The sequence below is a fragment of the Apteryx rowi genome, unplaced genomic scaffold (assembly GCF_003343035.1).
Source record: "Apteryx rowi isolate R43461 unplaced genomic scaffold, aptRow1 scaffold_257, whole genome shotgun sequence".
Lineage (NCBI taxonomy): Eukaryota > Metazoa > Chordata > Aves > Apterygiformes > Apterygidae > Apteryx > Apteryx rowi.
Window position 1 is genome coordinate 580684 of NW_020448941.1, and position 13703 is coordinate 594386.

General features: G+C 36.1%; 1 protein-coding gene across 3 annotated transcripts in view; it reads left to right on the top strand.

Annotated features, from left to right (window-relative positions):
- CASK (calcium/calmodulin dependent serine protein kinase) overlaps nucleotides 1–13703 on the top strand; it is a 237354-nt gene that overhangs the window by 53396 nt on the left and 170255 nt on the right. For all 3 annotated transcript variants that reach the window (XM_026067255.1, XM_026067256.1, XM_026067257.1), the window contains exon 2: nucleotides 10100–10212. In XM_026067255.1, coding sequence (XP_025923040.1) covers nucleotides 10100–10212 — 113 coding nt within the window. The remainder of the gene's footprint in view (nucleotides 1–10099; nucleotides 10213–13703) is intronic.

Genomic DNA, 13703 nt, shown 5'->3' on the forward strand with positions numbered 1-13703 from the left:
TTATATGTACTGTACAGAAGATACTTAGCGAGGCTGGGGAAAATGAAGAAATTGCAAGGGTGGTAAGTAGTGGACTAAAGACAAAAAGAAAATGGGGGCATTAATAGAGAAATAGTGAGATAGGGAAGGTTTGTCGTAGATCTTTTTGGAGTTGGTTGTGTGTCAAGTTATTTTAAAAGAAAAAACACTGAATTGAATTGTACTGATTATTAAGTTATGCTTTCTGATGGAACATTTGAGGATGATTGCTGCAGAGAAGGATCTGGACTTCATGCAGAAAGAAAAGAATGAGGACTATAGTAGTGGAAACAATGAATTTCCAAATAGAGGATCTTTTACTTGAGAATGAAAAACTAATAACAATTTGATAAGCTAGGACCAATTAATTAGAATCAACTGATGAGAAGAATCTAGCTATAGTAGATGTTCATATGATACAGTTGTGGAAGAGGCAAGTACAGGATATACCATGCATGGTATTTCCAGCAGAAAAGAAAGTATCATTCCCACTCACAGTTCTGGTTGCTCCTGTTAAGAAAAATTAAAACTGTAACAGATGCAGGGAAGAGATACTGAAATGAGAGGCCTGTCTTAAAATATCTGTCTTGTTAGACTTCGCAAAATCAATGGATGGGAAACAGAGAAGAGGAAGTAGTATGTAAGCTCAGTGTTGTTAGAAGGGCCTAAAGGTATAAAAAGGCCATTAATAAACTTAAGATGGAAATTAAAATAAAACCATTAATAAGTGCCTCGACTGGCATACAGGACTGTGTAGAAACACAGTGTAGGAGTGCGAGGGAAGATAAGTCCCTTTCCTTTTGGTGGTAGGGAGCAGTTAATGCATACAAGTTTGCCTGAGGGTGTAATTTCRTGAAGGAATTTTTGACAGCAGTGGGAAATAGTCCCATTCTTCTTGCTCATCTCCCTCATCTTGCTATGTGTTGGCAGAAGCACTTGTAGCTGTGAGGTGAACAGGATTTGGACAGTGGAGCCAGTTGTAAGTGTATTCAAATAAGACTTTCTCAGATCGGTTCCTTTGGTTCATTGTGTGACTACACATATGCTGTATGGGTACAGGTGGCTGTAGGAGTGTAAGAAAAATCACTATGGTCTGAAAACTGGATTCACTTTTAGTAGCAGTGCTGCTTAAGCATCCCCTGTGTCCTAGCCATTTGTTCGTGTTTCTGACTTTGTGGTGACCCAGCTCTCTGTGAAGCCATGCTTTAAACCAAATCAAGCAGCTGATCTGTATGAAAAATAACACCAAAAAGAAAAAGTGGTTTGTGTGGGAGAGACAGATGGTTTTTGTTTCTTCTTTGGTCTGGTTCACCACACCAAAGCTGTTCTGGGACAACAGAATAGCTAGAGGGGTTGCTGGTTAGGCCAGTACTGCTGTTAAAGAAATGCTTGCGAACCCACAACCTGGGATGGAAAAAGGCCTAGTAACGGGATGGGGTAAAGCAGTTCTCTGAATGGGAAAGAAGAAAAGTGATGATCATTGTCTTTAGCTGATGAGACTGAAGATGCACTATAACCTTTCTCTATTCTTTTGGAGCCACATTTAATATTTTTAACATATGCTGTTTTGTTAATGTGATTAAAGTGCTCTTTTTAATGTTTATCTTTTTCGTACTGTTTTTCTTCTCATTGCTCTGTTGTTGTTTTTTTTTAATCTAATTTAGCTTTATAAAAGTTTTTTCTGAATCTCCTTCACTGCTTCCTTGTCTTGTGCACTAGATCCTTCTTCACATGAGAAAGGGGCAAAAGATCAGGGTTTTTTGAATACTTTTGAACTGATGCTCTTGACTTATCTGCTGGTATTTTTTATTATTCTGTGAACCATTACAGAATATTAAAGCACAAAAATAAGGTTTTGCCCACAGATTTTGGCTCCATCTTTTTACTGGAGTACTTCCAGTGAATAAATCTCTCTTCGTTTTCTCCCCACTGCTGTTCAAGAAGTAGACTGTGTTTTGAGTTCAAGTCCCCACCTGCCCTAAATCACTTCCTGTGTGTGAAGTAGATTCTCATTTACCTTAAGGTGAATCATAAAAAGGGAGGAGAATCTCATTTGTCATCAGTTTCTTCAGTTCTTCACAATGCGAGGACAAGATTTATCATCTCAGCTTAACAAATGTATTTTCATTCTTTTTTGACATCATTTAAATGGCATCATTCTGAGACTCATAAAATTACTCGTATCTCAGTTAAGAGAATGCCTCATACATGTGTTTAGTACATGCATGCTTTAAAACAGTTTTTAGTTTGTTCTTTTCTCTAAGTAAGCCATCAGTGGGACACATAATTGGTCACTGTCTTAAAGATTGAGCTGTTAGCGTAACATCTTAACACACTCATTTAGGAAAGTGCAAGTAGTGTCCACTGTCCTATCTTGCAGCAAAAGGAAATTACTAGTGAGTCTCTGGAAATAGATTATCAAGGGAGAAATGAGCTAAAGGTGGTATCCTCGGAGCTAACAACTTGAATTTGTTCTGTAATGTCTTGTATTAAATGAACCTGTAGTATGACTTAGGAAGGCAATTTAGGAGTTGCTTGAATTTGAGGTCTTAACCCTTCTCTTGCTAATGACCTTTAATGTCTTTAAAAATAGGACATACAGGAAGATGTGATGACAGGCTATTGCAAGAGCTATTCTGTGTCAATAACTATTGCTTCCATTTAAAAGAGTCGTCATACTTCAGTATGTTTCAGACATGAATTTGAAATGATGTACTGTAACCTTGCTCTAAAAAACTTCGAATTTTCTGTGTCATGTGACTTGTAGAAGCATGCCTCTGAATGCTTCTCAGCAGTTACTGCCTAATATTGTTCTGAAAAGTGTATAGCACTTAACACAGTGCAGTTACTTTTATTATTCCTGCTATAGCTGCAGCTTTCAGACCAACTCTTTTAGGACCATGAAGCTGATTAGTAGAGTGATGATTGAAAACAAAATTTCCTTGTCTGTTTGCCGAGGTAGATAATTATTTATAAATTATTATTTCCAGGGAGTGAGGCAGTGTTTCTGCTGTTTTGTTTAAAAAATAAAAAGAAAATAGTAATGTTGTATTGTTTTTGACAACAAGTAGATGTTATGACAAAATTTATGAAGCATGTTCTTTCAGAGGTCCCCTCCAGCCTAAATTATTCTGTGATTCTGTGTAAAGAATGAATGACTTGCAAGAATATTGTCAGCATTAACTGATAATTATGGAGTTCTGAAGATGAAGGGTGCTGTAGTATATGTGAACGTGAAAATATTTTCTGAATTGCCTGCACACTAAGAATGTTGCTTGTGTCTGGTGCTGAAATTTTGTCTTGTGATGAAACACAGATTCTAGTGAGTATTTTACCTTAATGTCCACCTTCCTTTCCCATTTCCTCACTGTTCCAGCCAGTCAGTGTAAAATAAGATTAGTTTACATAATATAGATGCATTGAAGATTTATTTTTTTTTAACATATTAGTATGTACTTAGTGCATAATGTGCATGCCTGGGATATTTTATATATATTCTTGTAGATAAGTGATATATCACAATGTAAAATGACTGAAATGTTAAATAAATTCTTGCCTTCTTGCCTAATAGAAAAAAAAAAGCAAACAGGCAACAATTGTATTATTCCTAGTGATACTGCTTACAGATCTGTTAAGGATAATTTATCCTCCTTGCAGGCTGGGGGTAGAAGAGACATGGCAGCAGAAGAGAGCTCTTTCTGCCGGTGTTTTGCCTATAATTATAGTGACAAAAACATGTAAACAAGCTTCTGAGCTTTACAAGGAAATCTTACAATTGTATGTAAGTGGTTTTCGGTATGTCACATAAATTCTAAGCATTCCCCCAGGTTTTCTTGGGGTGTATTTCCCTTCCACAAGCATAGAAGTAGCTACTCTTTCTGTAGTTTCTCATGGAGGGAAAAAATGGTGTGTTTAAAAAAGAAACAAACAAAAAATGTTCTGGAGGTTCATGCCGTCTGCTCTCTCTCATTCTTTGGTAGTTCTGCCAACTTTTTAGCCTTGAACATAGTTGTGTGGTATTGTTTTTAATTTTCATTTTTATTTCCTCCCTCAGATAAGGATTCAAGGAGGGCTGAAAAAGTGGGCTCAAATGTCACTGTGACAAGAGGAACACTGCCAGAAGGGTAGTAGGTCAGAAGGAAGACCATGACTGGGTTTTTGATCCATATCAGAAGTCAGTATTTCTGACTGGAGTTCCACTGAACTCTACAGTAGCCTGAATAAATACAAAGCAATCTTGTCTGTGGCTCAGCTAAGAAAGTACATAGCCCTTCAAATGAGAAGAGAGAAAAATTCCAAATATATTTGGTTTTCCAAATGGTTGTGGTTTACATGACTTTATCTCTACATATTTATACTATCTTAATGCAACAAGCTGACATAATCTCTTTTAGAAAACACTGATCTTCCCTTTTAAATGCTTAGTGAAGTACAAATTTAGCTTTAAGGCCTTTCTTTCATGTTTCAAGATCTTAATAGTTAGGCTTTATTAAAATAMGGAAAAGGAATCTAAGGCCTTTTCCCTCTAAATGAAAGCTCATCTTTGAAGGGAAATTTTATTCATTTGAAGAGATTTTGCTTGCTATTTTTGGATTTGCTGACAAAATTGTTCAACTTGTCTAACTCTTTTTTTCTTTTTTCTTTCTTTTTTTTAAAGTTAATAAAACTGAATTTGAGAGCCAAAATGTACTGTTTTGTATTCAGTTCCTGAAAAATCATGATTCATTTGGGAGAGATGTTGAGCAAATTGCTGGAAGTATTGGTGGTCTGATATTTAAATGACTTAAAATTTCAAAGTTTTGGGATTCTGAACCACAGGGATTCAGAAGGTGTCTTTATAGCAGAAGTCAGTTGGAACTCCATTGCCACAAGTCACAACTTGGTTCCTTCAGGACATGAGAAAGGAACAAGTTGTAGTTACTAGCTGCAAGTATTTGTGCTCGTTAGGAATGAACAAGTTGTGTTTTAATTACAACCTGTCCTCACACTTAGGCACCAAAATGGATTGGAGGAAAGGAGGTGAAACAGACAGACAAGTCAGCAAGATTTCACCCCCACCCCCACACCCACCAGAAAAAAAGTTTGCAGAATGTCGCCCTATGAACTTTATCCTTCAAGTCCTAATGGCATACACTGAATGAGAGAATTTAAAGTGAAAGAAAGGGTAAAAAGGCTTTGATTGTCTAAGATTTCTGCCATTTTTTTTCTAATTCCAGTGTTATACTTGCTGCAGAAGAGAATAATTAATGATTGATTTTCTTCACATTCTTGCTAAGTTGATATAAAAGTAACTGTTCAGTGCTAGACATCAAAGCTAATTCCCAGAAGATAGTTTCGTTAGAGTTAAGGTTACATCAGGATGTGCCCTGCTAACTCCAGACTTAAGAAGCGTGAAAAGATCTGGTTATGAGGCATCTCTTCAGCTTTCTCATTGCCTACATATAATCAATAATCTGCTTAATAATGCATTGCTACACTAAATTCCAGCATTCTGTAATGTTTTGATTTCCATCTGTGATGGCAAGAAGCAATATGCATCCCAACTTCAGTTTAAGAAAGTTGAAATGTTTTGCTGTTTGATATATATTGCAGGTAGGAATCCAAGTATTGCAGGTGGTGAAATGTGCTGCTGCCAATGTTGACAAAATATCAGTGAAAGAAATTAGTCAGTCCTTACTAGCATATTTTAATGATTCTCAGACTTTGAACAAGTGTAGTCTGTTCTGTGCATGTTAACTGCGGTGAAAGATTTTGAAAGTTAGAGGTAGGGGAGGGAGGATAGGTCGTAAACCCCAAGGGATTGTGCATCTCAGCAGGTGTGTCTCTTTAAAAGCAGCAGAGAGAGAAATGAAATATAAAACATGTTGCGTTGTAATTTTGCAATAGTTCTTAATTCCTATGACTCTTATAGGATGAAGTTTTATTATGCAACTTAATCGACCCAGTTCCTTTGCTTTAGTAGATGAACAAATTTGTCTGATGTATCTATAACAGTTTTGATGTCTGTATCCAGCGCTACAGTTGCTTCTTACCCTTTTGGCATTACCACTCTAATTTAGATCTGTATAATTTGAGCTGCAGGAGTAGCAGGCAGAGAAATTGTCATTTAGTGAGGATACATGCTTCCCCAGCAGCAGACACAACTGTTGGATAGCCACTCGTATCACCTGAGAGAGCAAAAATTTTCAGTCCTTTTCTTGACTCTGAGGAAGAGAGTGTGATTTAGTGCTGAGTCTGACGGTGGCCTGAAAGACTTTGTTACTTAACTTCCAAATAAGGTGTGAAACTACTATGTTAGAAAACGTGGATTTTGGTTTTGGCTGAGAAGACAAAGTATCACTGTGGGCTTTTATAACTTTGTTTGTAAAATTGCTATGTTTCATTACAGCTATGAGGAAAATATAAAAAAAAAGCAAGCTACGACCATAATTTATTTAAAAGTTCTTTGCTGTTAATTGGCACATAGAAGCAGTAGTATCTGCTTAGAAGTGTTTTACAGTTATCTTTTGCAAGGAAGTACAACCTACCTGGTGAAAAACTTCAAACAAGTAACCTTGTAACTCTTATTCTCTCCATTTTATACTCCCTATCGATTTCAGTAAGAGGTTCCAGCAATCGTGAGGGTACCTTTCATGAATGTTCTAAATATTCATGAAATAACAAATCATCTAAATTTGGAAATGAGCTTTTGTTGTGCTGCTTCTCTCATTGAATGTGTACATCTAGTGTATAGTCATAACGTGTGTACTGTTTTGAGGCTGTCCGTGGCTCAAATATGAGAGCTAGTTTTGAAAAATATGGATATCTGAGGCCTGTAAATACTTGCATCTTGAAGTTATGTTAAAAGATCTCTTCTGATTTCCACATGAGACTTCAAGTTGGTGTATTTTTAATAGAATGAGTGTATAGTGGGCACTGCTGAATTCTTGTTTTCTGTGCCTTACAGCAGCTTTGATTTACTTAAGAGTCCTGGTATTCATTATTCTAAGTAGATAAGGTTCTGTAAATACCATAGGTAAGTTTAAATATGGCCAAGGTTTCAAGACTATAATGATGGTTTTTGTACGAATAAAATGGCTAATTTTTTGAACATTCATTTGTGATGTGAATGTTCCCAGTCTCTTAAAGTAATTATTATCCAATCACTTACAAGGCATTTTTGCAAGGTAAAAAGTTCTTAAGAAATTTAGAGCTTTCCTTATTTAGGGAATTATCATCTCCATTTTTTTTCATTACAGACTGTTGATTATAGTACCATTGTTCGTAGCATATGTAACTTTATGTACATATGGATTTCTTAGCTTTGTCCCAGACTTAACAATACTCAGGATTCAGATTGCTCCAGTCAGGGTTCTAAAGTGTTTTTATCTACTGGGGAGAAAAAATAAGTCACAGTTATGAGAGAGAAGGTTAAGGGTGACCCCGAATCTGATCCTTCTTGGAGCTGTAGTTTGAATATTCCTTTTTGTTTTATGCCCTCTCCAGCTATCACTCCTTGGCTGCTAGAAGTTCGTGCGTGTATTCAGGTGGATGGGCAAGCGGTCCAGCCCAGACCTGAGTAAACTAGGAAATCTAGAAGTACCTTGGTCAACAGTGAGGAAAAATTTATATTCATAGGGTCGCTATAGTTACATGAATGAACAGAAGTCATGGGCCTATTAATCAGTAAGGCTATGGTGCTCCTGTCAGGCTTCTCTACACTCTAGTTATCTGCAGTTCTGTATCAGATTATGCTAAGAACATTAGTTAATATCTTCAGAAAGACTTCGTGCAAGAAAACTAATGAGAACAAAGGAAAACTGGGTCTATTTTAATTAAATGCACTTAATTTCTAGGAATTTATGGTAAATGCGGATGAAAATGAGTATTGCCAACATTATACTGAAGCTGTAGTCTAGGTTTTGAAATGTTTTTAAATTATCATAATTTAAATACGTTTTGCATGATTTAAAAGCAGTTTTGCTTTTGACAGGTGCTATAACAGTCAACAGGGACTTGAGATAAGAAGGTGACACTGATCTGTGTAAAATGGGAATTTTTAATAAAAGGTTACTTTTTGAAATATGGAGGCAGGGGAAAGGGTTTCTATGTCAATAGCTATAGTCCTCAGATGCCAAATTAAGTTAGTTGAGCCTTTTATTTACAGATGTCAGGGGAGTTCTAAATATTTAAAGTCTTAACTGAATATCTTTTTAAAACATTCATGGTAACTATAAATACTGAGTAATAATGGGTTCTGAATACAGATAGGAAGAAAATAGTCATCTGTTTTGGGAGTCTGATCATACAGTAGGAGCATGTTTAAGTTTTCTTGAATAAGTAGCTCTGTTTGAGTGCAGTGACATAATTCACGCATATATAATTGTGTTAATAAATGTTTTCCTTGAATCTGAATGTTTAGTTTGTCATTCATTGCCTGGTTTGGTATTCATACTCTGTCAGAAATCATCCTATTTCAAGAAAATGGTGGAGTATGCTCTTTAAAGAGTACAAAAATTAGATTTTAGCTTTGAGAGTACAGGTTTAGTAGTGTAATGAATTATATTCTTTGAATCATCCATGTAAATGCTGAAGTTATAAGGGTTTGTGAGTAAGTGTCCTCAGTTGGACCTTTCTCCCTTTTAGGGAACCTTTTATTTTTGAGAATTGGGTTGCTTTGTAGTCTCATTGCTTAAAAATCCATAAACCAATTTCCAGTTCATTGCCTGGATGGAAGAATTCATCTTTTAGGCTATATTTAAACATTAATTTCACTCAGCAGGTGACTGTTCAATCAATAGATGAACTTCCCAGCAAAGACTCTTTCCACCCTCAGATTTTCCCTTACATCTTTTTGAGAAGACTTTAGAATGAATTTCTTTAGCTACCAGCATGTCAGTCATTGAATATGTAGCAACAAAATAGGATTGACTTTGTCACAATTATTGCAGTCTTGAAAAGATCTTATTTCATTTTCCTAACCTATTAGAGTAATTTTTCATGTCTGAATGCCTTACCTGCTATAATTGTCTGATTTTAGTGTGTATTAACACTGTATGGAAGATGCCATATTCTAAATTAAAGCAGCAGGAACTTAAAATCTTCTACTGAAAGACACCCTCCCCCCCCCAAAGTATGCATTTCGATAGCGAGGTTTTTAAAGTGGAACTTCTTAGGATTACCATTGTATTGGCTCATGTTTTGGCAAATGTAATTTCAATTTTGTAAAATAACTAACTTTTTATAAGTGTTATGCAATACTGGCATCTATCCAAAACTAGTTTTAATAGATCTTCTGTATCTGCAATTTTATGGGGGTTCTCGAAACACTAAAGATGAGAAAAAATGGTGGGCTTTTGTGGAATTTCAAAGTCTTGTAAGTTGTTCATGTCTACTGGTGTCAAATTAGCTCAAAATAAAGCTAGGTTGTTTAAAAAAAAAAAAAAGGCACGACAACTTTAGTTGCTTTACCATTACTTTAAAGTAATATCCTTTCAGTTGTTTCAAATAATGGTAATTTCTAAACTCTAGTCTAGAACTGAAAGCAAGAACGTACTTGTCCCCTTCATTTTTTTTGCTTTTTATTCCACCTGGTGCTGTCAGTCAAACTCTGAAGTCATCCCTGTTAAATTTTCTTTTTGAAGTCAGCAAGACAAATAAGAACTGCAGAATGTGATCCATTAGAGTACAAACCATGGATGCCACTAGAGTTAGAAGCACTTTAGGAAGTTTGCAATTCATTTATAATAATTTTATATGTTTTCCCCATTTGAACTATGCCTCAAAATAACAGCCATTTAAAATTCAGTAATAATGCTAGTGTATTATACAAGGTTTCTAAGAGTATAGCCTTTCTAAACTAGCTGGAAAAGAGAACATATTTGAGCTTTCTTTAATCTAGAAAAATACAAAGTTCATAAAGTGTTCTTTACATTAGTCTGTAGTCAAAATTATGTTTTATACTTATTGGGCAACAAGGATGAGTGATGCAAGCTTCTATATAAATACTATAATTGAATGATATGTTGGAATCCATGGTTCAGTTGGAAATAATGGAAAGAGAATGGATTATTTATTACTGATTTTTATCTGTGTGTTTCAGGGGTCCATTCAGCGTTGTACGGCGATGTATCAACAGGGAAACAGGGCAACAGTTTGCTGTAAAGATTGTCGATGTAGCAAAATTCACTTCAAGTCCTGGATTAAGCACAGAAGGTAAGAGGGAACAATTAAGTAAATCCTAAGCGGATAGTTTTTTGGTTTTGGCTTTGTTTTTTTAACCATTTCCATGCTTGCTTGCTTTTTAAGAACATCTCTGTCTTATGTTTTGTAGAAGTTTTAAAGCAATGTCCTGTACCTCTAATTTAAGTTGATTTAACACAGTGCCTGCATTTCTGATCTAATAGGAGTATATTAAAATCTTAATTTTTCCATTCCATTTGAGTTACATTGATATATTTGTAATTCAAGTTAGCAGATCATTGATTTAACTGACCATAAACACTTTGTTTTCAGTGGTTTTTTTTTTCCCCCTTCAGGTTTTGATTTTTTTTTTAAATGCATTTATTTGTAACATTAAGAGACACAAGCTGTGTAAATGAATGCTATGGCATTCCCTAAACACATTGAGGGGGCCGTGACTTGCATCCAGGAGGGCATTTCTTACATAGAATAAATATTAGATTACTTACCTGGGGGGAGCCGTATTTATGAATTGTGTTAAAGTGTAAGCTAGAATGTTGAGATTAACTCTTTGGAACATTCTTTATCTCAGAGTTTTGGCCTCTCCAAGACCATTTTGGTCTTTAAGGTTATCTTTCTACAACTTTCCACCTCCAGTCTGTCTTTGAGACACAGGGATGGGGAAAAAGGACACCCGTAAATCGTAAAACAAGGAAGATCCCCAAACAAGGTGACTTGTGAAAAGTTAGCCTTCCCCTTGCACAGTCTGCCATGCTCTAAAACTTGCTAGTACTCAAGTTACATTTGAGTTAGATTCCGTATGTCCAGGGAGCAGCCCTTCAGGAAGACTCCAAGCCTCTTTGTCTGCAGGCAGGACTGTCTCAACAAAGATTTGTATTTGGCCTGCTATGAGGACGTTAATGGGGAATTACCAGGTATAATGTGCCCAAATTATTATATAATTCTGTTAGCCTGTGACATTTCCTGAAGGATTTTCTGTATTTGACTTCTGAGAGGGGCTGCCAACAGTTCTTTCTAAATTGTCACTAAGCATTATGCTGTTGCAGAGGCTTTTAGACGTAATCATGTTTCAGCAGAGCAATCTGTGTTTCTTAAGGACACTTCTGTAGGCAACCTGTGGAGTTTGGGAGGCACTGCTTGGAGTGAAATGTTGCATGAATGTGATTATGGACAATTGATGGAAAGATAATGAAGGTTTTCAGTACCTGGAAAGAGAGACTTTTATTGTTTGTGTGCCCACTCAAAACCCAGCCTGCTTCCTCTCTACATTGGAGTCCCACAAGGAAGTTCTGAGTCTGAGGGAGCTGATGACAAGTCCATCCATTATTTTCACGTGCATGTAGAGCACTAAGAAGTAAGGGCTGAGTATGCCTCCACAATTACGTTTAGATCTAAAATGTCTCTTGAGTGCTTTGGCATAAGTACTTGTATGGTATGAAGTGTGATTATGGGTAAAAACTTTCAGTCATTTGTAATGTATTTACATAAGTTGGTCCTGTGGAAAAGGCAGCCAACCACATAGTGGACTAGTAGCAAGAGTGTAGCCAGGAGGTCAAAGGAAGTGATTATGCTCTCTGTGCAGCATTTGTGAGACTGCCTGTGGAGCACTGTTTCCACAGTACAAGAAAAGAGAATGACTAGAACAAGCCCACCAGAGTGCCCATCAAAATGTTTAGAGACTAGAGTACATAATGTCAGAAGAGAAGCTGAGAGAACTGGGTTTATTCAGCATAAGAAGAGAAGCTAAGGTGAGATCTTAGTGCTGTCTTCAACTACTTAATAGAAGGGTAGTGAGAAGATGGAGCCAGAGTCTGCTTGAAGGTGCACAGTGAAAAGGCAAGAGGCAATGGGCAAGTTGCAATATGGGAAACTCCAATTAGATTTCAGAAAAAAATTTTCACCCTGAGGGTGATAAAACTCTGGCACAGGTTGCCCGGAGAAGTGGTAGAGTCTGTGTCTTTGGAGTCTCTCAGAACTGGGCTGGACAAAGCCCTGAGCCATATGGTCTAGTTTGACCCACTTTGAGCAGGAGTTCAGGCTAGATGACCTCCAGAGGTCCTTTCCAACCTATGTGATTCTGTGGTGGTAGCATCAAAAGTCTACATGTGATCTGTGGGGGAATATAGTTTTAATACTATTTAGGAAGAAAATTAAGACTTTACAGTGCTCAAAAAGGAGTTAGTTTAGAACTGTTTTTGATACAAGTATCATATTCCAGTCTCTTAAACCTGCCAGGAGATTGAACATGGAATAAATTTTAAAAGAAAGACTATTTGCTAGTCTTCACAATTCATAAAAAAAAAATAAAAAAAATTATACTCATCTCTTACATTAATGATATCTATCTTACTATAGTAATAAAAACAATCAAGCTTTGAAAAATTAATGTTTCTCTAGGCTATTCTGTTTATCTATTGATACTGTTATGAACACTTGTGGTATTTGATAGCGCAGTCACCAGCTTTTAAGGAAAAGTTGTAACTAGCATAACAATCTTATTATAAGGCCGCTTTATAGATGTAACTTGTATACATACAGACATCTCAAGTGATTTTTATCCCTGTGTGCATCTTTGCAATGGTTTGGTAATAGAAAAAAAAATAATACTATGTAATGATACCTGGCAGCTAACAAATTTAATTTAGACTAAATTCTTTTGGATTTAAGTATTAGTATTCATGGTCTTGCATACTGTGCATCATCAGTCTCTGTAGTGTCATAATTCATCCATATTAATAAAGTCTATTGACACCTTGTCACTGCTCAAGTGGCTGCATGATCTTCTGGATTAATGTTGGGTATTTTACATGATGGCAGACTCTGCATTTCTTTCTTTCATATTGCAGAGAACCAAAAATACAAACTATACATTAAAAATGTAAAGTTTCTTTAGATACAAATGAGAATATTTTTAATACTTAATTTAGAGGATTCACATGGAAGATTACTTGATGCTATCAGAAGATAGTATACCCATTGAGGTCTAGTAAAATATTAAAGTAAATTAATTTGTTTTCAGATGCACCTCTTAGTCATCATACTGGTATAGAAACATGTAAAAAGTGTTTTCCATGTTTCTGAATCTGTTATAGCTCACACCTAGCTACCTTTTACTGTACATTTTTTCTTCTGCTTTCTTCACTTTCCATGGGTATTCTTTTCATTTTTTTCCCTGCATGATTTTTGTATTTTGCATTTAGTTAGATATTCAGTGTTAGAGTAGTTATGAGAAGTACAAACATAGATTTCTTGAGAGAATGTTGATACGTTCCTTAACACTTAGTAAAAATCAATATACGTTATTTGCTTTTTCTTAATGTTTAATTGGTCTCTTATGCTGAGTGTTTTTAAAGCAATCACAGAATCACAGAATCGCTGAGGCTGGAAGGGACCTCTGGAGATCATCTAGTCCAACCCCCCTGCTCAAGCAGGGTCACCTAGAGCACATTGCACAGGATTGCATCCAGGCACGTTTTGAATATCTCCAGAGAAGGAGACTCCAC